The sequence below is a fragment of the Ambystoma mexicanum genome, chromosome 7q (assembly GCF_040938575.1).
Source record: "Ambystoma mexicanum isolate Mex_15411 chromosome 7q, UKY_AmexF1_1, whole genome shotgun sequence".
Lineage (NCBI taxonomy): Eukaryota > Metazoa > Chordata > Amphibia > Caudata > Ambystomatidae > Ambystoma > Ambystoma mexicanum.
Genome location: NC_090941.1, coordinates 1117085710 through 1117111536, shown reverse-complemented (window position 1 = coordinate 1117111536; position 25827 = coordinate 1117085710). Strand labels below are relative to the sequence as shown.

Below are 25827 nucleotides of genomic sequence, written 5' to 3'. Positions count from 1 at the left end.
AGCTTGGCAAGAGACTGAGCGTAGATATCTGACATGGAAAGAGCACGCAAGGAGATGAAGCTTGGAAAGAGACTGAGAGTAGATATCTGACATGGAAAGAGCACACAAGGAGATGAACCTTGGAAAGAGACTGAGTTTAGATATCTGACATGGAAAGAAGACACAAGAATATGAAGCTTGGTAAGAGACTGGGCGTAGATATCTGACATGGAGAGAAGACAAAGGGAGATGAAGCTTGGACAGAGACTAAGCGTAGATAGCTCCATGTGTAGATATCTGACATGGAGAGAAGACACAGGGAGATGAAGGTTGGACAGAGACTAAGTGTAGATATCTGACCTGGAAAGAAGACACAAGGAGATGCAGCTTGGACAGAGACTTAGTGTAGATAACTGACATGGAAATAGAACACACAATCGCAAAGATGAAGCTTGGAAAGAGACTGAAGGTACATATCTAACAAGGGACGATCAAACAAAAAAGGGTGAAGCTTGGACAGAGATTGAATTTTGAATTCAGAAAATGAAAGACCAGATGCAGGCAGATGAAGGTTGGAAAGGGACATGAGCCTAATATCTGACTTGTAGCGAATACAAAGGGAGATGAAGCTTCGAAAGAGACATAACATAACCATAGAACATGATATCAAGATACGAAAATGAAGATTTATTCACTCACACACACACACACACACACACACACACGAAGCTTGGAAAGAGTGTGGCTATTGGGATTGGACGTGCAGAGGATACACATAGGAAGTGACAGAGTCAGGTGGGGTTCAGGTGCACTGAGATGCAAAGCTTGCAGGCAATAGAGGTGACACATGAAGCTGAGAGCGTGCATCACGGACACAGACATCACATGTGGGAATGGAGTGAGCGGAAGTACAGGCTCCTGATAGGCGATTCATACAGTCATAGACCACAATGATCCAATATTGTGACATAATGGAAAGTAAAGGGGCAAGGTAATGAAAAAGAAACACAGATATAGATGAGCCATCAGACAGCATGCGGGGAGGATGGACACTATAGTCTACACATGGACTGCACCTGAGACCGCCAGAGGCTGGGCATAGACACCACACGAGACCATTGAGGATGGAGAAACTCAGGCCCGAGGAACGGGAAGGAAGGCCTTCCAGAGATCCTCCCAGCCTGGAGCAGCCTCAAGACCCCCATCAGACCTGGAAAGGGCACCCCGTACCTCTGCCCGGGCAGCTGATGAAGTAATCGCGTGTGTCCAGCGGGTAGCCCGGGTGCACCTCGCCCGTCACTGGGTTGAAGCGCGTGAACATCGTGTCCTGGAAGCAGTAGTGCTTCCCCAGCCAGCGCACCGCCGCGGTGCAGTTCTGGACCAATGGCCATTGTCGCTCCTTAACAGCTGACGGGTCGCTCAGGTCGTACGTGTAAACAGATTTCCCTGCACAACACACAAACAACAGAAGAAGCGTGTCACCCGGGTCCTATTTCACTCAGAATGATGTCCACAGAGTGGGAAATTGACGTGGAGAGACTTAAGCGTGCACATTTTCATACACAGGATCTCCTGCATGTGTACACCCCTATGCACACCCTTCCAGAAAACGCACCTCTTTCCCAAGTGCACAAGGATAGAATCGTGGAAAGCTGAGGCCAAAAGGTCTGCTCTTCAATGTATCCAGTTCATCATTAGGGGAAGGATAGCTCTAAAACAGCTCTGCATGCTATTGGATGGAGGTTTCGTCAACATCGACTTCACTTGCAGTACCCACATTCCTCCGGTCGCACTGCATCGCCCACACCTCTCCAGTCGTACTGCATTCACCCGCACACCGCCAGTTACACAGCATCACCCACATGCCTCCATTCGTACACGCCTCCGGTCGCACTGCTTTGCCCACACGCAGACCCGTTGCTAGGGTGGGGCTGAGGGGGCTACAGCCCTGCTCTTTTGGTTGTAGCCCTGGATAGAAGCTCAGGGGTTACAACCAAAAAGACTAGTTAGCCCCCAGTCCCGACAGTCCCAAAATTAGCATAGCCCCAGATCTTTTCCAAATCTAGCAACACCCCTGCCCACACGCCTCCGGTTGCACTGCATCACCCACACACCTCCAGTCACACGGCATCACCATTAGCTTGCCTCACACCCAGACTGGATTGTGAATATTGCCAGTGCCACATTTAGATATAATTGTGAATATTAGCTTGCTTTACACCTAGACTGGATTGTGAATATTGCCAGTGGCACATTTAGATATAATTGTGAATATTAGCTTGCTTTACATCTAGACTGGATTGTGAATATTGCAGTGCCACATCTAGATATAATTGTGAATATTAGCTTGCTTTACATCTAGACTGGATTGTGAATATTGCAGTGGCACATTTAGATATAATTGTGAATATTAGCTTGCTTTACATCTAGACTGGATTGTGAATATTGCCAGTGGCACATTTAGATATAATTGTGAATATTAGCTTGCTTTACATCTAGACTGGATTGTGAATATTGCAGTGGCACATTTAGATATAATTGTGAATATTAGCTTGCTTTACATCTAGACTGGATTGTGAATATTGCCAGTGGCACATTTAGATATAATTGTGAATATTAGCTTGCTTTACATCTAGACTGGATTGTGAATATTGCAGTGGCACATTTAGATATAATTGTGAATATTAGCTTGCTTTACATCTAGACTGGATTGTGTGTGTTAGCCAGTGCCACATCTAGATATAATTGTGAATATTAGCTTGCTTTACATCTAGACTGGATTGTGAATATTGCAGTGGCACATTTAGATATAATTGTGAATATTAGCTTGCTTTACGTCTAGACTGGATTGTGTGTGTTAGCCAGTGCCACATTTAGATATAATTGTGAATATTAGCTTGCTTTACATCTAGACTGGATTGTGTGTGTTAGCCAGTGCCACATCTAGATATAATTGTGAATATTAGCTTGCTTTACATCTAGACTGGATTGTGAATATTGCAGTGGCACATTTAGATATAATTGTGAATATTAGCTTGCTTTACATCTAGACTGGATTGTGAATATTGCAGTGGCACATTTAGATATAATTGTGAATATTAGCTTGCTTTACATCTAGACTGGATTGTGTGTGTTAGCCAGTGCCACATCTAGATAGAAATGTGGAGATATTCATGCGCCACATCTAGAGAGAACTTGGATATTAGCACGTATCACATCTAGATAGGGAGGACATCTAATCCACTAACCCAATGCTCAAATATCTGCATACCCGACTCACACGAAAATCCATACAACCATCTTCTCGCTGAGCAAACTGGACACACTTCACCGCACCGACTAGCAAACAACACTTAAATCACACCAACAGCACACAAGGTCTTGCATCAATCCAATATTCACACCAAAGCTCAGCGCACAGTGAAAACCAAAGTGAAGCTGCCGACAGCACACCACTTTTCTCGCTTTCCATTTCCGTCTTCGCCCTACTAACCCACCCAGACTTCTTGTTCAGAGATCCGCGTGGCGGCGAGGGGACCAATTCCATTGGTGATGGTATGGGGTACAAATACCTTTAACATAATCATTAACACACGCCTCCATTTGCACAGCATCATCCACACACCTCCAGTTGCACAGAATCACCCACGTCTCCAGTCGCATGGCATAATCTCCAGTCGCACTGCATCACCCACATGCCTCCACTTGCACTACATAATCCACACACCTCCATTCATGCTGTAGAAACCACACGCCTTAAGCCGCAATGCATCACCCAAATGCATCAGTCACACGGCATCATCCACATGCCTCCAGCCACACTGTATCATCCACATGCCTCCAGCCACACGGCATCATCCACATGCCTCCAGTTGCGCAGCATCACACACATGCCTCCAGTCACACTGTATCACCCACACACCTCCAGTCACACTGCATCACCCACATGCCTCCAGTTGCACAGCATCACCCACATGTCTCCAGTCACACGGCATAATCTCCAGTCACACTGCATCACCCACATGCTTCCACTTGCACTACATAACCCACACACCTCCATTCATGCTGTAGAAACCACACACCTCGAGCCGCACTGCATCACCCAAATTCCTCAGTCACACAGCATCATCCACATGCCTCCAGCCACACTGCATCACCCACATGCCTCCAGTTGCGCAGCATCACACACATGCCTCCATTCACACTGTATCACCCACACGCCTCCAGTTGCACTGCATCATCCACATACCTCCAGTCAGACGGCATCACCCCCACACCTACAGTCACAGTGCATCACCCACATGCCTCCAGCTGCACTGCATCACCAATATACCTCCAGTCGCACTGCATCACCCACATGCCTCCAGCCATGCTGCATCACCCACACACCTCCAGTCGCACTGAATTACCCACATGCCTCCAGTCATGCTGCATCACCCACAGGCTTCCAGTTGCACAGAATTACACACACACCTCCATTTACACTGCATCACCACACGCCTCCAGTCACACTGCATTACCCACACATCTCCAGTTGCACAGCATCGTCCACATGCCTCCAGTCACACGGCATCACCCACACACCCACACACCTCCAGCTGCACTGCATCACCCACACACCTCCAGTGGTGCTGCAGAACCCACACACCTCCAGTCACACCGACTCACCCACTCACACTGCATCACCCACACGCCTTCAGTTCACTGCATCACCCGTACGCCTCGAGTCACATGGCATCCCCCACATGCATTCAGTTGCACTGCATAACCCACATGCCTCCAGTTGTGCTGCAAAAACCACACGCCTCCAGTTGCACTGCATCACCCACATGCTTCCACTTGCACTACATAACCCACACACCTCCATTCATGCTGTAGAAACCACACACCTCGAGCCGCACTGCATCACCCAAATTCCTCAGTCACACAGCATCATCCACATGCCTCCAGCCACACTGCATCACCCACATGCCTCCAGTTGCGCAGCATCACACACATGCCTCCATTCACACTGTATCACCCACACGCCTCCAGTTGCACTGCATCATCCACATACCTCCAGTCAGACGGCATCACCCCCACACCTACAGTCACAGTGCATCACCCACATGCCTCCAGCTGCACTGCATCACCAATATACCTCCAGTCGCACTGCAACACCCACATGCCTCCAGCCATGCTGCATCACCCACACACCTCCAGTCGCACTGAATTACCCACATGCCTCCAGTCATGCTGCATCACCCACAGGCTTCCAGTTGCACAGAATTACACACACAACTCCATTTACACTGCATCACCCACACGCCTCCAGTCACACTGCATTACCCACACATCTCCAGTTGCACAGCATCGTCCACATGCCTCCAGTCACACGGCATCACCCACACACCCACACACCTCCAGCTGCACTGCATCACCCACACACCTCCAGTGGTGCTGCAGAACCCACACACCTCCAGTCACACCGACTCACCCACTCACACTGCATCACCCACACGCCTTCAGTTCACTGCATCACCCGTACGCCTCGAGTCACATGGCATCCCCCACATGCATTCAGTTGCACTGCATAACCCACATGCCTCCAGTTGTGCTGCAAAAACCACACGCCTCCAGTTGCACTGCATCACCCACACTCCTACAGGTCGCACTGCATCACCCTCATGCCTCCAGTCATATGGTATCACTCACACGCCTCCAGTCACATGGCATCACCCACATGCCTCTAGCTGCGCTGCATAACCCACACGCCTCCAATCATGCAGCAGAAACCACACACCTCGAGCTGTATTGCCTCGCCCACATGGCTCGGTTGCACTGCATCATTTGCACGCCTCCAGCCGTGTATGGTCTCTATAGGCATTGTGTGCATGGAAGGGTGCAGACATTCTACCCATGCATTGGAACATCCAATACTAGCCATCCATGCGACTACAAAACAATGTCACGTGTTAGGTCTGTGTGGTCAGGGATCTAATGTACAAGAGACTGTGGTGTGATGGCAGTTCTAGTGCTAATTCTAAGGGTTGTCCACCTGCATATTTACAAGTGCCTATGTTAGCTGCAGTGGTGAGCTGGCACACCAACTGCAGCCAAAGACACTAAAAACTGCAAACTTTTTGCTCGCTAATTATTGCAATCAATGTGCCCTGGGATCATTTTGGTTCTGAACTCTGTTCCCTCTCTTTCTGCCACCACACAGCAGATCATGAATGGGCACACAGAGCCTGAGGGCTGCCACCTCTCCTCGGTGAAGCCAGGAGTTGTCCGCTTGAGTTGGGAGGCTTCGACTGCGCTATACCTGTGAAGCCGCAGAGCTCGTGATCAGCCTCATCTATGTTAGGAGGATGAACCCTAGCACAGGTGCCTAGAGGTCTGTAGAAGGCTTCATCAGGAGCACGCAACTTTGGGGTAACACTTTTAGGAACGGGCCCCTTCCGTGTCAGGGTCCACCTTTGGAATACGGAGGCTGTCCCCAGTACAGTTCGGCCCGTATATATCTCTTAGATTAGTATCCTCCATGATCCCATGGCCATGCAAGGTAGGCAAAGCAGAGTCACAGGACAGAAGAGGTAGGATCAGGCCTCTCTGTGAAAGATTCTTACATGGAACCTTATGTTCGTTATATGGAAGTCTAACCAGGCCCCATACCCTACAACTGCATAAGGAAGTAATATGTTGACCTCTTTCTATCACTCATGCTCGCTATGTCTTATGCCAAAGCATGCTCCATACTTCCAGGGTTCGAAATTGAGGGCAACTCGGAGCTATTTAGCTCCAGCTTGTAGCCTAGAAGAGCCTGGCTTGCTTGATATTAACAGTTACCAGGAGCTATTTTTCGCTCCTCAGGCCAACTGATGCCAAACAAACACACCTATGTGAATTTAACTCTGTGCATTTGGGCCAATTTATACATAAACATTAGGACACATCTATTGAACAGTTACAGCATAAGGGGTCAAAAATAATGGACAACATTATATGTTTAAATCTTCTGTGGAAGTTCTATTTGTGGAACGCTATGTACTAGGTCCTCATTCCCCAGTGATAGCTTCTGGTCACTGGTGAATGCTGGATACCCACGAACGGCTTTCAGCTCCTGCTAGACAATTTTAATTTCGAGCCCTGTACTTCCTGGGTACACTTCTTACCCTTAAAGAAGAGAACACTGTCTGATTTGCACTCCCCGGCTGGGCACTCCAAGGCCGAATCCAGATCGCCGGGGACCCCCGGGAAAACATCAGTGATGAGCTTGGGGTAGCCAGGCTCCAGCTTGTTCTCATAATACGCCCACGCCTTGTTGCCCTGGAAACAAAAGACATAAACTGAAGATATGTACACACGGGTTTAAGGGGTAAAGCAGCAGATACCCAGCTCATCCCCTGCCGTCTTTTACGACGCACAGATTGCGATACACTACATCCAAGCTTCTGACATGAGTCCATGCTTCCTCCTGGACACTGCTATCGGTTCTATGTGATATCACCTGGAAAAAGACGCCGGGTAGGTGAATTCTTCCTGCACCCCTGAAAGCCTTCTCCCACATATTCTAGGACAGCTATACGTTACTATTATAAACTCCAGTCCTAGAATATTTGGGGAAAGTGCTTGATTTTCGTGGGAGTGCAAATTTGGGTAAATGCCGACCCCCTGATGACCTTTTCCAGGAAACATTACCACCGGATACCGAGCATGTGTCCTCAATGTGTTTCCTCTGGGAAGGTGTGATATGGAGCTTCAGAGGTGCTTTCACCTCTCAGCGCATACTGTGGGACCAGATTTTCTGACAGCTGTGTATGATGACAAGTTCTTTATCCAAATTCACAAGCTCGACTAGGGTGCATCTGTGCTTGCGGGCCGGCTAATTCCTAGCCTGTGGTCCATGTTGGAGTTTTATCTAACTTATTTCATTTCTTTGGGTATTGCTGATACCAACCTAGCTTTGGGAAGCAGCAGAGTGCTGTACAACAAAGGCTTGCTAGGCGTACAGATCAAATAGCACAACTGTGTTACATACAATTAAGCAACAGGAGCAGTAATTTGGGGTGAGGTGAGGTTGACCAGCGGGTGGGATCGGGGGTTTCTATGGGTGTAGGAAGGAGGTGCTCCTTGAAGGCGAAGGTCGTGAGCTCCTTTTCTCAATTAAATGAGGGCGGCTGGCAGTACTGAGGATGTGTTTGGAATATTTGGAAGATTTTAGGATTTGCTGTGATTAAATGTTTTGAAGGACTGAGGATATATTTTGCATCTGTATCTATTTGAGAAGCAAGACAGTGAACAGAACAGAAGTGCTGTACAGAAGGTCATATAATAGACAGAGAAAACAGAGTGCTGGTTTCTTCATAACAAATGAGCATTAACGGTGGGTTGCCTACATACCAAAAGGGAAAGGCACCCACAGACAAAGGATGTTATGTTCATGTTGCCTTTGTACAGTTAACAATAGTTACAGTTCACTACAATGAGAACTGGGTTCTGAATCAATGGTGGTGTGTTTTACTTCCTTACCCCACCCATATGTTTTTTTTTTAAATCCGTGTTTTTTTTAGTATTTTGGATTCGTTGAAAAAGGTTTTCGGTCATTTCTATTAGAAAACATCCATCGATACCCTGGATGACCTATGTCGTGAAGGGCCTCTTAAGGACCACGTGTTGCATGAGGTGGGCCCACAATAGCCGTAGAAATCCTGAGCTGTGGTGAACTTCTCCTTCCTTACCTTGAACAGGAACATTCTTTCATGCACCTCGGGCTTGTTTCTATGGTGAATCCGGAAGGCGGCATCGACAGGAACTGGAACTTCCGGCCACGTGTCATTGATGAGCTCGGCAGGTCCTATGTAGCCCTTCCAGACATACTGATCTGTGAAAGAAGAACCCCGGGAGATTAAGTAGTGGTGTGACCTCATCAGCCAAGAACTCTGGTGCCAGGTGCAGAAGATTCCAGCGGCACATTGGGACTGGTCCCTCTAGGTTTCACGTGGGATTTCTAATGAATCAGTAAGATATGCCGGCTGATTCCTACATGTCATATAAAGGTCATGTTTAAAAACCCCAAAAGCCATGCATAATTGGCTTCCGCAGAAACCTTCCAATAAGCGCTCATCTAAAATTCCCAAAAGGGTTCCTCAAGGAGTGCGGACCTGGCGGGGTCAACTTACTGTAGGGAATCGGAGTGCCCCTAAAGGCGTGTGGACCTGGTGGGGTCAACTTACTGTAGGGAATCGGAGTGCCCCTAAAGGAGTGCGGATGTGGCAGGGTCAACTTACTGTAGGGAACTGGAGTGCCCCTAAAGGAGTGCAGACCTGGTGGGGTCAATTTACTGTAGGGAATCGGAGTGCCCCTAAAGGAGTGCAATTGTGGCGGGGTCAACTTACTGTAGGGAACTGGAGTGCCCCTAAAGGAGTGCAGACCTGGTGGGGTCAACTTACTGTAGGGAACTGGAGTGCCCCTAAAGGAGTGCAGACCTGGTGGGGTCAATTTACTGTAGGGAATCGGAGTGCCCCTAAAGGAGTGCAATTGTGGCGGGGTCAACTTACTGTAGGGAATCGGAGTGCCCCTAAAGGAGTGCAGACCTGGTGGGGTCAACTTACTGTAGGGAATCGGAGTGGCCCTAAAGGAGCGCGGACGTGACAGGCTCAACTTACTGTAAGGAATCGGAGTGGCGCTAAAGGAGTGCAGACGTGACAGGGTCAACTTACTGTAGGGAATCGGAGTGCCCCTAAAGGAGCGCCGACGTGGCAGGGTCAACTTACTGTAGGGAATCAGAGTGCCCCTAAAGAAGTGCGGGCGTGGCGGGGTCAACTTACTGTAGTGAATCAGCGTGCCCCTAAAGGAGTGTGGATGTAGCAGGGTCAACTTACTTTAGGGAATCGGAGTGGCCCTAAAGGAGTGCGGATGTGGCAGGGTAAACTTACTATAGGGAATCAGAGTGGCCCTAAAGGAGCGCGGACGTGACGGGCTCAACTTACTGTAGGGACTCGGAGTGGCCCTAAAGGGGTGCAGACGTGACAGAGTCAACTTACTGTAGGGAATTGGAGTGCCCGTAAAGGAGCGCCGACGTGGCGGGGTCAACTTACCTTAGGGAATCGGAATGCTCCTAAAGGAGAGTGGACGTGCCGTGATGAACTTACTGTAGGGAATCGGAGTGCCCCTAAAGAAGTGCAGACGTGGCGGGCCAATTTACCATAGGGAATCGGAGTGCCCATAAAGGAGCGTGGTCCTGGCAGGGTGAACGTACCATAGGGAATCGGAATGTCCCTAAAGGAGTGCGGATGTGGTGGGGTCAACTTACTGTAGGGAATCGGAGTGCCCCTAAAGGAGTGCGGATGTGGTGGGGTCAACTTACTGTAGGGAATCAGAGTGCCGCTAAAGGAGTGCAGATGTGGTGGGGTCAACTTACTGTAGGGAATCGGAGTGCCCCTAAAGGAGCGCGGACCTGGCGGGGTGAACGTACTATAGGGAATCGGAGTGGCCCTAAAGGAGTGCGGACGTGGCGGTGTCAAGTTACTGTAGGGAATCGGAGTGGCCCTAAAGGAGTGCGGACGTGGCCGTGTCAAGTTACTGTAGGGAATCGGAGTGGCCCTAAAGGAGTGCAGACGTGGTGGGGTGAACGTACCATAGGGAGTCGGAGTGGCCCTAAAGGAGCGTGGACGTGGCGGTGTCAAGTTACTGTAGGGAATAGGAGTGGCCCTAAAGGAGTGCAGACGTGGCAGGGTGAACGTACCATAGGGAATCGGAGTGGCCGTATAGGAGCGTGGACGTGGCGGTGTCAACTTACTGTAGGGAATCGGAGTGGCCCTAAAGGAGTGCAGACGTGGCGGGGTGAGCGTACCATAGGAAATCGGAGTGGCCCTAAAGGAGCGCGGACGTGGCGGTGTCAAGTTACTGTAGGGAATCGGGGTGGCCCTAAAGGAGCGCAGACGTGGCGGTGTCAAGTTACTGTAGGGAATCGGGGTGGCCCTAAAGGAGCGCGGACGTGGCGGTGTCAAGGTACTGTAGGGAATCGGGGTGGCCCTAAAGGAGCGCGGACGTGGTGGTGTCAAGTTACTGTAGGGAATCGGGGTGGCCCTAAAGGAGCGCGGACGTGGCGGTGTCAAGTTACTGTAGAGAATCGGGGTGGCCCTAAAGGAATGTGGACGTGGCGGTGTCAAGTTACTGTAGGGAATCGGGGTGGCCCTGAAGGAGCGCGGACGTGGAGGTGTCAAGTTACTGTAGGGAATCGGGGTGGCCCTAAAGGAGCGCGGACGTGGCGGTGTCAAGTTACTGTAGGGAATCGGGGTGGCCCTAAAGGAGCGCGGACGTGGCGGTGTCAAGTTACTGTAGGGAATCGGGGTGGCCCTAAAGGAGCACGGAAGTGGCGGTGTCAAGTTACTGTAGGGAATCGGAGTAGCCCTAAAGGAGCGCGGTCGTGGCGGTGTCAAGTTTCTGTAGGGAATTGGAGTGGCCCTAAAGGAGCGCGGACGTGGCGGTGTCAAGTTACTGTAGGGAATCGGAGTGTCCCTAAAGGAGCGCGGACGTGGCGGTGTCAAGTTACTGTAGGGAATCGGAGTGGCCCTAAAGGAGCGCGTATGTGGCGGTGTCAAGTTACTGTAGGGAATCAGGGTGGCCCTAAAGGAGCACGGACGTGGCAGTGTCAAGTTACTGTAGGGAATCGGGGTGCTTCTAACCCGAGGGCAGGGATATACGTATAGTTGTCCTGAAAAACTCCTGAATTTGCCCTGCCCTGTGTTCATCCAGCACAAGGACATCACCCAGCTGTATGTATATGCTCGCACTTCCTAGATTATGAACACAGTGAGCACTGAGAGCTGCCACCCTTGGGTTACCTCGGAAGTAGTACATGACACCTTTGTCGTCCAGGGTTATGGCGTTGAATCCCCGATCAGAGCAGCGGTCGGCCATCCCTGCGGAGGGAGAAAGGAGTTAGAGTGAGTGATAGTTAGTTCCATTTAATGGTGTTACTCTACCCCAACAGGTTGCCCGGCCATCCTCAGAACCACAGTGGATACCAAGCTCCCCCATGACCAGTAGTACATGCACTGCCACCGGGCTTAGAGCACACTTAGGGACTGTATATATCACCCTACAGTCCCCCTCCCGCCTGCATTTACCCTGAGCCAGCTCCCCCTGGCTGCACTTCTCTGAGCAACGCTGCCCGTACCGCACTTTCCCCTCTCCCTCCGTCTGGCACTTCTCCTCTCCCTCTTCCCTGCACTTACCCTGAGCCAGCTCCCCCTGGCTGCACTTCTCAGAGCAACGCTGCCCGGACCGCACTTTCCCCTCTCCCTCCCTCTGGTACTTCTCCTCTCCCTCTTCCCTGCACTTACCCTGAGCCAGCTCTCCCTGGCTGCACTTCTCAGAGCAACGCTGCCCGGACCGTACTTTCCCCTCTCCCTCCCCCTGGCACTTCTCCTCTCCCTCTTCCCTACACTTACCCTGAGCCAGCTCACCCTGGCTGCACTTCTTAGAGCAAAGCTGCCTGACTGCACTTTCCCCTCTACATCCCTCTGGCACTTCTCCTCTACCTCTTCCCTGCACTTACCCTGAGCCAGCTCCCCCTGGCTGCACTTCTCAGAGCAACGCTTCCCTGACCGCTCTCCCCCTCTCCCTTCCTCTGCCACTTCTCCTCTCCCTCTTCCCTGCACTTACCCTGATCCAGCTCCCCCTGGCTGCACTTCTCAGAGCAACGCTGCCCGGACTGCACTTTGCCCTCTCCCTCCCTCTGGCACTTCTCCTCTCCCTCTTCCCTGCACTTACCCTGAGCCAGCTCCCCCTGGCTGCACTTCTTAGAGCAAAGCTGTCTGACTGCACTTTCCCCTCTACCTCCCTCTGGCACTTCTTTTCTGCCTCTTCCCTGCACTTACCCTGAGCCAGCTCCCCCTGGCTGCACTTCTCAGAGCAATGCTGCCCTGACCGTACTTTCCCCTCTCCCTCCTTCTGGCACTTCTCCTCTCCCTCTTCCCTGCACTTACCCTGAGCCAGCTCCCTCCGGCTGCACTTCTTAGAGCAACGCTGCCCTGATAGAACTTTCCCCTCTGCCTCCCTCTGGCACTTCTCCTATCCCTCCTCCCTGCACTTACACTAAGCCAGCTCTCCCTGGCTGCACTTCTTAGAGCAATGCTGCCCTGACTGCACTTTCCCCTCTCCTCCCCTCTGGCACTTCTCCCCTACCTCTTCCCTGCACTTAACTTGAGCCAGCTCCCCCTGGCTGCACTTCTTAGAGCAACGCTGCCCTGATCGAACTTTCCCCTTTTCCTCCCTCTGGCACTTCTCATCTCCCTCTTCCCTACACTTACCTCAAGCCAGCTCCCCCTGGCTGCACTTCTCAGAGCAACGCTGCCCTGACCGCACTTTCCCCCCTTCCTCCCTCTGGCACTTCTCCTCTACCTCTTCCCTGCACTTACCCTGAGCCAGCTCTCCCTGGCTGCACTTCTCAGAGCAACGCTGCCCTGACCGCACTTTCCCCTCTCCCTCCCTCTGGCACTTCTCCTCTACCTCTTCCCTGCACTTACCCTGAGCCAGCTCCCCCTGGCTGCACTTCTCAGAGCAACGCTGCCCTGACCGCACTTTCCCCTCTCCCTCCCTCTGGCACTTCTCTTCTACCTCTTCCCTGCACTTACCCTGAGCCAGCTCCCTCCGGCTGCACTTCTCAGAGCAACGTTGCCCTGACCGCACTTTGCCTCTCCTTTCCTCTTGCACTTATTGTTACTGCACTTGCACAATCTGAATGACACAAGGCCTAGTAAGATCATACGTTTTTGTCCTCCCTCTGTCTCCCCCCTTGTCACGCCTAGAAACACCTGTGTACAGGCGCGTTATAAATAACTTATATCATATATCATATCATGGTCAGACATGGATGGAAGCAACATGCTGTGCATTGTGAGTAATCACACATGGTTTAACAGCGTAAAACTGAAGAGTAGGGTATGAACTCACATGCCACACTCTGCCCCTGCTGCATGGAACATCAAGCTACCCCAACCTCTAATGAACCCCACCACACCCAAGGCTGGTACACACAGAGGCAAAAGCCCCACCCCTCCCACACACTGTGCAACTGCCATGCCTTCTCAACAGGTGGAGCAGCTGAGGAATGCCCCTCCCCCTTTTCAGCATTCACAGTAAGAGCACCACATCAGGGTCTTTCCCCCTGAGCCAGAAGAAGAAATATGAATGAATGGCTTGCAGTGTTGCTCCCACCCTTGTATAACATCACAGCAAGAGTGACATCCCTCTGGTACCACTCCCCAGGCCTGGTAAGGGGTCGACTTCACTCACCTGTGTTGTTATGGCCCTCATGGAGGAGGTTGGACCCGGTATCGTTCGGCTTGGACTTTATCCTACAGGGCGACAAATGGGGTGTTAACGTGGGGCCATGGACATGCATTTCTAATTCTCTCTTGCTATGCCTTGCCTTTGTGTATGAGAGGGACACGCCACTGGTATAATGGCCACCTATACATAGGCCGCAAAACTAACAGACACACACATACATACACACACCACACCCACCACAAACGAAAACACACACCATATACATACACCACACATGCACATATTACCCCCACATGCACATTCACACACACGCGCAGACCACACACATATACACACACAAAACATACACACTCACACTCACTAGCACACACAGCATAGTTATGCACACACACCACACATATCACCCCCATATGCACACGCACAAGCACCATACACATGAACACACCTACACACACATATGATGCAGGACACAGTGGTGTGAGAGCATCTTATGACCCCACTATTTCCAGGTGTTCTCTTTGAGTTTCAGTGTATTTTGGGGCCTTACAATGGTCGGGCTTCTAGAGGGAGCAAGACAAGAAGGAAAAGGATCCAGATCAGGAATCCTCCCGTCCCCTGCACACTATCTGCATATGCCAAAAAGGCGGTTAGTGATTCACTTAATAACAGTAATATACAGTTTGAAACAATCCACTGTTGCAGTACGGCAATTAGACAGGCAGTATGTATAGACAAATTTAGTAAAACAAAATCATTTAATCAACAGAAAGTATTCAAGCAAAGCACATCAGGGAGTCCAATATCAATGGCTGAGGCGTTTCGAGGCAATCCCTCTTCTTCAAAAAGAGCCTAATCGGACTGTTGATCGAAGTCATACATAGAAAAATAGACAGTAGCAGTGCAGAGCACAGAATGCATCACCAGCTCTTAGCCTGATGAATGTTCTGCCCTGACTGCCACATGTTCACTGCACACTACCAGCAGCAGAGCACAGAATGCATCACCAGCTCTTAGCCTGATGAATGTTCTGCCCTGACTGCCACATGTTCACTGCACACTACCAGCAGCAGAGCACAGAATGCATCACCAGCTCTTAGCCCAAACTTAGTTTTTAAAAACCACTGATTGCTTTCTTATGTCTCAGTTCACCATGGGAGGAATTGGGCCAGAACAAGCTCCTGCATAAACTGTCATGCTCGAGTGCTGTTCCATGTAAACACAGGGTCCAAACCCCCCCCCAAGTAGCGGAAGCTCTTTGCCTCCTGTGTCTGAGACATAGCATTCAGAAAGTCTCAGACACAACCGTCTGGGTGCAGAGAGCTTCCTCAACCTGGAGGATGGGCTTACTGCATATCACCAGTGTAGAGACAATGCAGCTGAGCTGTGACAACTTCATAGAAAAGTCATCCTTTACTCAACAGCCCAAACTTACACATTGAAGCTGTCTTCTTCTTCTTCTTAATTATCGGAGGCGTGGGCGGACCCACGCAGGCGCTTCCCCATCCTAAAGGATGATGTGCACCAGACCCACCAATCAATATTTATCTCCCATAAACTCACAACTCCTCCCACCGCCCAGTCTGCCTCACAAAATAAATCCAACATCACACTGTTCCTCCTCCTGCCTCTCTCCCCGTCACCTCCCAGCAAAGCCTTCCCACTCAGCTCAGCCACACCCAGCGCAGACAACCGAACCCTCATCAATTCTCTCTCCTCAACATGTCTCTCACACCTAAGCAGAAAATGTCCCACAGTCTCAGGCACCCCACACACAGCACAATCCCTCGACTCGCGCTTTCTACATCTGAAGCTGTAAATATGTGTCATGCTTTGCACACATTTTATAGTCAGGGTGACTATTTTGACAGAAGAAATGAGCACCATACCAAGTGTACATTGCATGCTCAGAAGGATTGCACGTTTGAATGACTGGCACAGACATGTTTGATAAATTGGGGGTCATTTTTATGCTCCCAAAATGCACTTTGTTTTTCTGCAAAACAGCCAGCATCCGATGTTCCGGGCACGCAAATCATTCAAGTTGCTTCGCCCCCTGAGAAAACAAGCGGGGACCAGCTCTCTACCTGCTTTGTATGATCCGTGGCACTTTGGCCTGGATTTCTCTGACGGTGCAGGGCACGGACAAAACAATACGTGGCTGCACACGTGACCCTGCCACGTGAAGGGAGACCAACAGTGTCGCTGCCCGTGTCATAGTGATGCGGCCCAGAGGCTAGGACCCTATAGCATTCTGACTGATCCATATAAAAGCAGGTGGCATCCATGGAAATACATTGCAAAGACGGCTTGCAGGGTAAACACAGAAAGACAGCCATGGAGAGGCAAGGAGCGAAGGAGAGAGAAAAAAAGCAGTAAGAGGAGGAAGTGCCAGGGGCAGAGCAGGCACTGCTGGGTAACTAGAGAAAGGCAGCCATGGAGGGGTAAGGAGAGAACAGGTACTGCTGGGTAAACACAGAAAGACAGCCATGGAGAGGCAAGGAGCGAAGGAGAGAGAAAAAAAGCAGTAAGAGGAGGACGTGCCAAGGGCAGAGCAGGTACTGCTGGGTAAATAGAGAAAGCCAGCTCTGGAGGGTAAGGAGAGTAGGAGAGGCCATGTACTGTGGGGGTAAATAGAGAAAGGCCGTCATGGAGGGTTAAGAAGAGAAGGAGAGAGCACGTACTGCCGGGTAGACAGAGAAATGCAGCCATGGAAGGGTAAGGAGAGAACAGGTACTGCCGGGTAAATAGAGAAAGGCAGCCATGCAGGGTAAGGAGAGAAGGAGCGAGTAGGTACTGCTGGGTAAATAGAGAAAGGCAGCCATGGAGGGGTAGGAAGAGAAGGAGAGTAGGTACTGCTGGGTAAATAGAGAAAGGCAGCCATGCAGGGTAAGGAGAGAAGGAGAGAACAGGTACTGCTGGGTAAATACAGAAAGGCAGCCATGGAGGGGTAGGAAGAGAAGGAGAGTAGGTACTGCTGGGTAAATAGAGAAAGGCAGCCATGGAGGGGTAAGGAGAGAAGGAGCGAGTAGGTACTGCTGGGTAAATAGAGAAAGGCAGCCATGGAGGGGTAAGGAGTGAAGGAGAGAGCAGGCACTGCTGGGTAATTATAGAAAGGCAGCCGTGGAGGGTAAGGAGAGAAGGAGAGAGCAGGTACTGCTGGGTAAATAGAGAAAGGCAGCCGTGGAGGGTAAGGAGAGAAGGAGAGTGAAAAAAGCAGTAAGAGGAGGATGTGCCAAGGGCAGAGCAGGTACTGCTGGGTAAATAGAGAAATGCAGCCATGGAAGGGTAAGGAGAGAAGGAGAGAACAGGTACTGCTGGGTAAATAGAGAAAGGCAGCCATGGAGGGGTAAGAAGAGAAGGAGAGAGCAGGTACTGCTGGGTAAATAGAGAAAGGCAGCCATGGAGGGGTAAGAAGAGAAGGAGAGAGCAGGTACTGCTGGGTAAATAGAGAAAGGCAGCCATGCAGGGTAAGGAGAGAAGGAGAGTGAAAAAAGCAGCAAGAGGAGGAAGTACCAAGGACAGAGCAGGTACTGCTGGGTAAATAGACAGCCATGGAGGGGTAAGGAGAGAAGGAGAGAGCAGGTACTGCCGGGTAAATAGAGAAAGGCAGTCATGGAGAGGCAAGGAGGGGAGGGTATAGAAAGAAACAGCAAGAGGAGGAAGTGCCAAGGGCAGAGCAGGTACTGCTGGGTAAATAGAGAAAGGCAGCCATGGAGGGGTGAGGAGAGTAGGAGAGAGCATGTACTGCAGGGTAAATAGAGAAATGCAGCCATGGAAGGGTAAGGAGAGAAGGAGAGAACAGGTACTGCTGGGTAAATAGAGAAAGGCAGCCATGGAGGGGTGGGAAGAGAAGGAGAGAGCAGGTACTGCTGGGTAAATAGAGAAAGGCAGCCATGGAGGGGTAAGGAGTGAAGGAGAGAGCAGGTACTGCTGGGTAAACAGAGAAAGGCAACCGCGGAGAGGCAAGGAGAGGAGGGTATAGAAAGAAACAACAAGTGGAGGAACTGCCAAGTACTGAGCAGGGACTGTGGGGTAAACAGAGAAAGGCAGCCATGGAGGGGTAAGGAGTGAAGGCGAGAGCAGGTACTGCTGGGTAAATAGAGAAAGGCAGCCATGGAGGGGTAAGGAGAGAAGGAGAGAGCAGGTACTGCTGGGTAAATATAGAAAGGCAGCCATGGAAGGGTAAGGAGAGAAGGAGAGAGCAGGTACTGCTGGGTAAATATAGAAAGGCAGCCATGGAGGGGTAAGGGGTGAAGGAGAGAGCAGGTACTGCTGGGTAAATAGAGAAAGGCAGCCGTGGAGGGTAAGGAGAGAAGGAGAGAGAAAAAGCAGCACGAGGAGGAAGTGCCAAGGGTAGAGCAGGTACTGCTGGGTAAATAGAGAAAGGCAGCCATGGAAGGGTAAGGAGAGAAGGGTAGAGTAGGTACTGCTGGGTAAATAGAGAAAGGCAGCCATGGAAGGGTAAGGAGAGAAGGAGAGAGCAGGTACTGCTGGGTAAATATAGAAAGGCAGCCATGGAGGGTAAGGAGAGAAGGAGAGAGCAGGTACTGCTGGGTAAATAGAGAAAGGCAGCCGTGGAGGGTAAGGAGAGTAGGAGAGAGGAAGTACTGCTGGGTAAATAGAGAAAGGCAGCCATGGAGGGTAAGGGGAGTAGGAGAGAGAAAAGAGCAGCAAGAGGAGGAAGTGCCAGGGGCAGAGCAGGTACTGCTGGGTAAATATAGAAAGGCAGCTGTGGAGAGGCAAGGACAGGAGGGTATAGAAAGAAACAGCAAGTGGAGGAACTGCCAAGTACCGAGCAGGTACTGCCGGGTAAACAGAGAAAGGCAGCCGTGGAGGGTAAGGGCAGAAGGAGAGAGAAAAAAGCAGCAAGAGGAGGAAGTGCCAAGGGCAGAGCAGGTACTGCTGGGTAAATAGAGAAATGCAGCCATGGAAGGGTAAGGAGAGGAGGAGAGAGTAGGTACTGTTGGGTAAATAAAGAAAGGCAGCCATGGAGGGGTAAGGAGAGAAGGAGAAAGCAGGTACTGCTGGGTAAACAGAGAAAGGCAGCCGTGGATGGTTAAGGAGAGAAGGCGAGAGCAGGTACTGTGGGATAAATAGAGAAAGCCAGCCATGGAGGGGTAAGGAGAGTAGGAGAGACAAGGTACCCAAAGGCCACCATGGATGGTTAAGGAGAGAAGGAGAGAGCAGGTGCTGTGGGAGAGATAGAGAAAGGCAGCCATGGAGGGGTAAGGTGAGTAGGAGAGAGCAGGCACTGCTGGGTAAATAGAGACAGGCAGCCATGGAGGGATAATGAGAGAAGGAGAGAGCAGGTACTGCTGGGATAAATAGAGAAAGCCAGCCATGGAGGGGTAAGGAGAGTAGGAGAGAGCAGGTACTGAGGGGTAAATAGAGAAAGGCCGCCATGAATGGTTAAGGAGAGAAGGAGAGAGCAGGTACTGTGGGGTAAATAGAGAAAGGCAGCCATGGAGGGGTAAGGAGAGTAGGAGAGAGCAGGTACTGCTGGGTAAATAGAGAAAGGCAGCCATGGAGGGGTAAGGAGAGAAGGAGAGAGCAGGTACTGCTGGGATAAATAGAGAAAGGCAGCCATGGAGGGGTAAGGAGAAAAGGAGAGAGCAGGTATTGCTGGGATAAATAGAGAAAGGCAGCCATGGGTGGTTAAGGAGAGAAGGAGAGAGCAGGTAGCAACACGTAGATGACCTTTAGCCAATCTTTGTGAATCACATTTGTACATGAACATTTCAAAGATTCTCCAGACAGCTTCACTTTTTCTCCAATTTTAGGCTTTATCAATCAGACCCAATATACTTAGGCTGTTAGACCTAAACACAAATGTTGATTTTCACACTTCGGCTGTTAAACCAAGTAACGGACATTGGTTTAACATGCTTCTACATTCAGATCAAGGAATGGATGCTGACTCAACACTCTTCCACACTCAGATCAAGAAATGGACATTTATGCAACATGCTTCCACATTTAGATCAATAAATGGACGTTGACTCAAAACGCTTCCACATTGCGTATTGAGACAACATGCACATTTATATTGAAGCAGCAACATTTCTGGAGATTGATTTGCAGTCATGGGGGTGCTATCTTTTGCAGTGTTTTTTTCTCATTTAGCACATATTTTGCTGTAATGGCACCCTTTTCCAAAATGGCCGTTCTCACTTTCAATCATTCAGTATCAGGCCTGCAGCAGCCCGATGCTGCCCTGATTGGCTGATATTCCATTCTTGTAAAGCCAATACGGAAGCCGGCAGGCGAGCGCTGGCTCCCACTCCTAGGCTCCTGTCTGAACCTGTCTGGGCCTTGGAGGGCTGGGAGGGTTCCCAGGTGTTCTCCCCCACCTCAAACTATGCTGCAGTCTGCTGGGAGCATCCTGCTCGCCCATGAACTCAGGCCTCAGCACCCCAACAAACTATTGAGCCTCGATTGAGTGATGGTTGAACTATTCTTTTGCCTCCTCCACTAGCAGCCTGATCTATATATTTGCTTATCTCACTCTGCTTATCCTGTTCACCTTTCTCTACTCTCTTTCTGTGTCCTCTGCACAAAATCGAATTAGGCTGTGTGTATTTACATCCTGCTAGGCCACCGGTGAGTTTAGGTCAGAATTGTGCAGTGCGTTTCCCCTCTCCTTTCAACTTCCCTCTGTCAGCCAAATGGCACTCACCATCTCTCCTATCTTCTCTAATTGCTACTCTATCTCTTATCCCCCTATCTTTCGGGAGGATAGCTCAGGGGCAACGTGCTCGCCTTGGAAGCAAGACGACACGGAGCACTGCAGGTTCGATCCCTGGGTTTGCACTTAGAAACCTCTGGGTATTAAGCACGATATAAATACCCTATCATATCATATCATATCTCTCTACGTCCGGAATGAAAAAGCACAAAAAAGATATCCTGCGTGCAAACCCTGGCCTTCCTGTCACAGACACCTACGTCAGCGCAACATCCAGGGAGATCTTCACGGATTTCCTCTTCTCTGTCCCCTCTCCAGATCTTTGGACTCTTCATCTCATCCCCACTCTTTCCCCTGTCACTTCCTCTCCCATTAACAGTGGCACCAAGGTGGAAGTCCTCTCTCTTGGCTGGCTTCTCATCCTCACACTGCATCTTTAATTTCTACCACATTGGCACTATCCTGGTTCAGGGTCCTCAAACCAACCTCCTTCTCTTTGTCATGATCCTGCCTTCCCCCATTAACTTCGTTCCTTCTGCTGCCTCTCTCCTGACCATTCTTACTGTCCCTCCTTCCCTAACCGGAGTACCACACCCCTGTACTTCTCCTCAAAAAACCTTTAAAGGCAGAGACAACCTTCACCTGGCAACTCTCAACGCCCGCTCTGCCAACAAACACTCTGCTGACTGCTGCCTCCTTCTTGAAGACAGTGACCTCAACTTTCTCACTCTCACCGAGACTTGGTTCAATGCCAGCTCAGTCACTGCTTTTGACTCCCTCCTCCCTGTCGGCTTCAAGATCATTTCCAAGCCTCGACTTCCCTGTGCTGGTGGTGGGGTTGCCTTAATCTATCCTGAATGGGTTCCTTCTTCCCTCGTACCCACCCAACTCTATACTTCCTTTGAGAGCCTGGTCTGCAAGTTGGTCATCTCTCCCTCCTGCATGCTGACCATTGCTACAATCTACGGGTCTCTAGGCGCTACCACCCTGTTCCTCTCTGAATGGGTTGATTTCTGCGCCTCCTTACTTTCATCCACCTCCAACCTCCAACCTCCAACCTCCTCCTCTTGGGTGACTTCAGCAAGCTATTGCACACAGAATTAATTGGTGGTCTCCATGATCATCAATCTGGATTCTGAGCATCCAGAGGCACGGAAACTGCTCTACTGAACGACCCGTGAAGAAACGCTTGCATCCCTGGAGTCCAACTCCCCAGCTGTCCTCATCCTTCTTGATGTCTATTCTGCCTTTGACACTGTCAACCATTCCATCCTCACACAAAGGCTCCATGATAGCCGTGGTATCTCAGAACAGGCACTGGACTGGCTGACATCCTTCCTTACTGATCGCTCTTCCCATGTCATCTTGGGCACCATCTCCTCTCATACTTTCTTCTCCGCCTGTGGTGTTCACCAGGGCTCTATCCACTCGCCCAGGCTCTTTAACATCTGCCTTGCTCTGCTGGCACGCCTCTTCTCCACCTTCTCCCCCAACTTCCAGATGTATGCAGATCACACTCAACTCTTTTTCAGACTTACTGCGGACTCACTCGCACCTTCCTTCATCCCTGACAGCCTGTCAGCCATCCAGGCTTGGTGCTCTTCAAATGATTTCTGCCTCAATGCCAGCAAAACCGAGATCCTTCCGATTCGGACCTCTGCTCCCTTCTTCTTACCGTCTCTCTGGCCTCCCACCTTGGCTCTCCCCCTGCTCCTGAAGCCAGAAACCTTGGAGCCATCTTTGACTCCTTTTTATCCTTCCTCCCTCACACGCAGGACATTGCCAAGAAGTCCCACTTCCCACTCTTCCTTCTCAAAGGAATTCTCCCACATCTCACTTTCTCCTAAAAGCTCAATGTTTCCCCGAGCTCTGGTTCTCTCTAGGCTGGACTACTGCAAAAGCCCCCTCCTCAATCTACCTTCTTCCACTCCGGGACCCCTACAGCTAATCCAGAATAGGGCAGCAAGACTTATCCTTGGCCTTAAGCCCAGGGATTGCATCTCTCCTGCACTAAAAAGCCTCTGCTAGCTCTCGGGTGCTGCAGGGATCAAATTCAAATCCCTTGGCATCATTATCATCTACAAGGCTGTCTGGGGCCGGAGACCACACCATCTGCAACTCTCTAAATATACTCCCTCTAGACCTCTGCGCTCCTCTGGGACCAACTCTCTGTGTGTAAAGCATTTTGCTAAACAGAGAGCAGGAGGCCGCTCTCTTTCCTCAGCTGGATCCCTCCTATGGAACAGCCTGCCTCTGTTTCTTGAGCAGGACCTTCTTAAATTCTGAAAACACCTCAAGATTCTCCTCTTTTTCTCCTCCTTCCCTTCTCTGCTAATCCCACAGTTGCTGTGATTGGTGTCTTGGACCGTTATGCATCCTCGGGGCCTCAGACCATTCACACCCAATCTCTACAGCTTCTGTTTTCCTTCAGCACTTGCCTCGGCAGACCCTTTGCACCGGAGATTCACACTTTCTACACAACGTGGCCCCTAGCCGCATAGCACTTGCCATACCTTGGACTTGATCTGCAGCACCCTCGAGCACGGACACCCCAGCACCTACCTCACTGCCCTCTTCCTGCTGCACTTGCACGCTCTGAATACTCACAAGGCATAGTAGGTTTGGCCGTCCCTTCCCCCACTGTATTTTTTTGTGTGCATTTAATTGTAGTGCTATCCCATGTTCCCTCTCTGCTGCCCCGTGGGTGCTTTGAAACAGAATTTATTTTCTGTTTAAATGCCTAACAAGCAAACAATAAATAAATAAATACATTCAGATCAAGAAATAGGCATTGCCTCAACACACTTCAACATTCAGATCAAGAAATAGACGTTGACTCAACACGCTTCCACACGCTTCCACACTCAGATCAAGAAATATTAGTTGAATCAACATGCTTCCACATTCAGATGAAGAAATGAACGATGACACAACACGCTTAGACTTTCAGATCAGAACTGGGCATCGCACAACACACATAAACAGTTGGATCAAGGAATAAACTTCAACACAACAAGCTGAGACAGCCAAATAAGGATGCTGAGTCAGACTATATAGCGGCATCCTTCAACACAATGCGCTCAAGCATCAGGAATGGATGTCAACACAACATGCTGAGGCTCACAATGTAGAGTGGAGGGAACACAACATTCTCAACTTATGGGACCATGTCTGGATATCAACACAAGAGCCTCAAGCACTCGGCCTTAAGCAACGAACATTGACATAAAATGCGTGCAGCGTCGACATAGCATGGATACAGCGTCGACATAACACGGATACAGCGTCAACATAACACGGATACAGCGTTGACATACCACGGATACAGCGTCGACATAACATAGATATAGGTCGTCATAACACGGATACAGTGTCGACATACCACGGATACAGCGTCGACATAGCATAGGTACGGGCCGACATGGCACAAATACAGCCTCGACATAACGCGGATACAGCATCGACATGATATGGACCAGGCTGTCAAAACTAGCAGGCAGGAGTTATTCCCACAAATGAATGAATGGATGTTGGGAATTTGTTCGGATCTGGAGACCAAGTATTGGCCATGGACACAATATGCTGAGGCAGTCACACCAAGAAGGGAAACTGTTAGGCTGTCAGATGCAACATTGTCACCAAACGCTTGGGAAGCCCTACCGAGGAATGTCTGGCAATCGCACGCTGCCCATGTGACAGATCAGGCGATTGGCAATTCATACTTGCCAACATTCTGTGACCAAAAAGATGTAGGATTTTCAAGTTTCAAAAATAATTCGCAAAACAATGACATCACAGGAAAATACAAAACACACATTGTTGGCACTAGTGAAGCATTCTAAAATGCAAAACCCATCAAACAGCACAACATGGAAAGATGTTCAAATGTAAAAAATGTATAATTCTGAATGGTAATTTAACACCAAATATAATTGCACAGAAGGTAATGACAGGGAGCTGGTAGGCAACGCTTGCCACGGCTCTGTAGCAGCAGCCTGGGCAATACATATGTATTCCTGCAGTGCCAGATGAAGACTGAATGACATGGAGACTGATACCCCCTCAGTCTGATAGGCAGATGCTGTGTGATGGCGGTACGCTCTACCACTTGCCTTCACTGGTCGTTCACCTAAGGGTTGTGCCGGCCAGAGTGCAGGGCAGAGTCATGTAGCTGTCAGGTCACTGGATTGGTCTGAGTCCAATCAAAGTGATCGCCTACCAGCCCACTGTACAGCCATACTAGTGTGCTGCATGCTTTGGCCTGCAGCCTGCCTTAGAGTCACATACATTACCTGCCACTGTAAAAAGCAGTAGGATCTGTCACCCACATCTGTAGGCTACTGCCTAAATCTGTAGGGTTGGCAAATATGGCAATGACACAACCTTCCCAGTCAGTGGCATAAATGAAGGGCCGTCACAGTAAGGGCGGTGCAGTACTCACAGAGGGTACGAGGATGCGAAAGCCAGGCTGCAGCACAGGCACCAGGCTGCGAGCAGCGCCGTCATGCTGAGTGCAGAGCAGGGACACAGAGAGAGGGAGAGGTCCTCCTGGGCGCGCCGGGACTCGTCGTGTAAACTCACCTCTCTGCTGGTCCGGCGGAATATATACAGACAGGGCAGGGAGGTTTCAACACGAAAATTCCCGAAATCATTGCACAATGCCCCGCACCACCCCCACCCAACCCCTGCCAGTGCACAGCACACAGCGACAAGCTGAACAAATAATGGCCTGTCCACTGGATCACAGCACGCGCACCCCACCGCCCTGCTCTTCCTGGCACTCGCCCGCTTCTCGGATTTGCTCATCGCACCAGATGTCAATGGCCAATGAAATAGCCTGAGCGCTGGCAGGCAGGTGAATGCAGGCCCACGGCAACTGTCCA

General features: G+C 50.3%; 1 protein-coding gene across 1 annotated transcript in view; it reads right to left on the bottom strand.

The window, feature by feature from the left end:
• HPX (hemopexin) overlaps positions 1 to 25541 on the bottom strand; it is a 59628-nt gene extending 34087 nt beyond the window's left edge. The window contains exons 1-6 of the mRNA XM_069640520.1: positions 25386 to 25541; positions 14263 to 14324; positions 11808 to 11885; positions 8700 to 8842; positions 7134 to 7287; positions 1210 to 1425 (exon numbers count right to left, since the gene is read on the bottom strand). Coding sequence (XP_069496621.1) covers positions 1210 to 1425; positions 7134 to 7287; positions 8700 to 8842; positions 11808 to 11885; positions 14263 to 14324; positions 25386 to 25450 — 718 coding nt within the window. The 5' untranslated portion in view covers positions 25451 to 25541. The remainder of the gene's footprint in view (positions 1 to 1209; positions 1426 to 7133; positions 7288 to 8699; positions 8843 to 11807; positions 11886 to 14262; positions 14325 to 25385) is intronic.
• Positions 25542 to 25827: the final 286 nt, after the last annotated feature.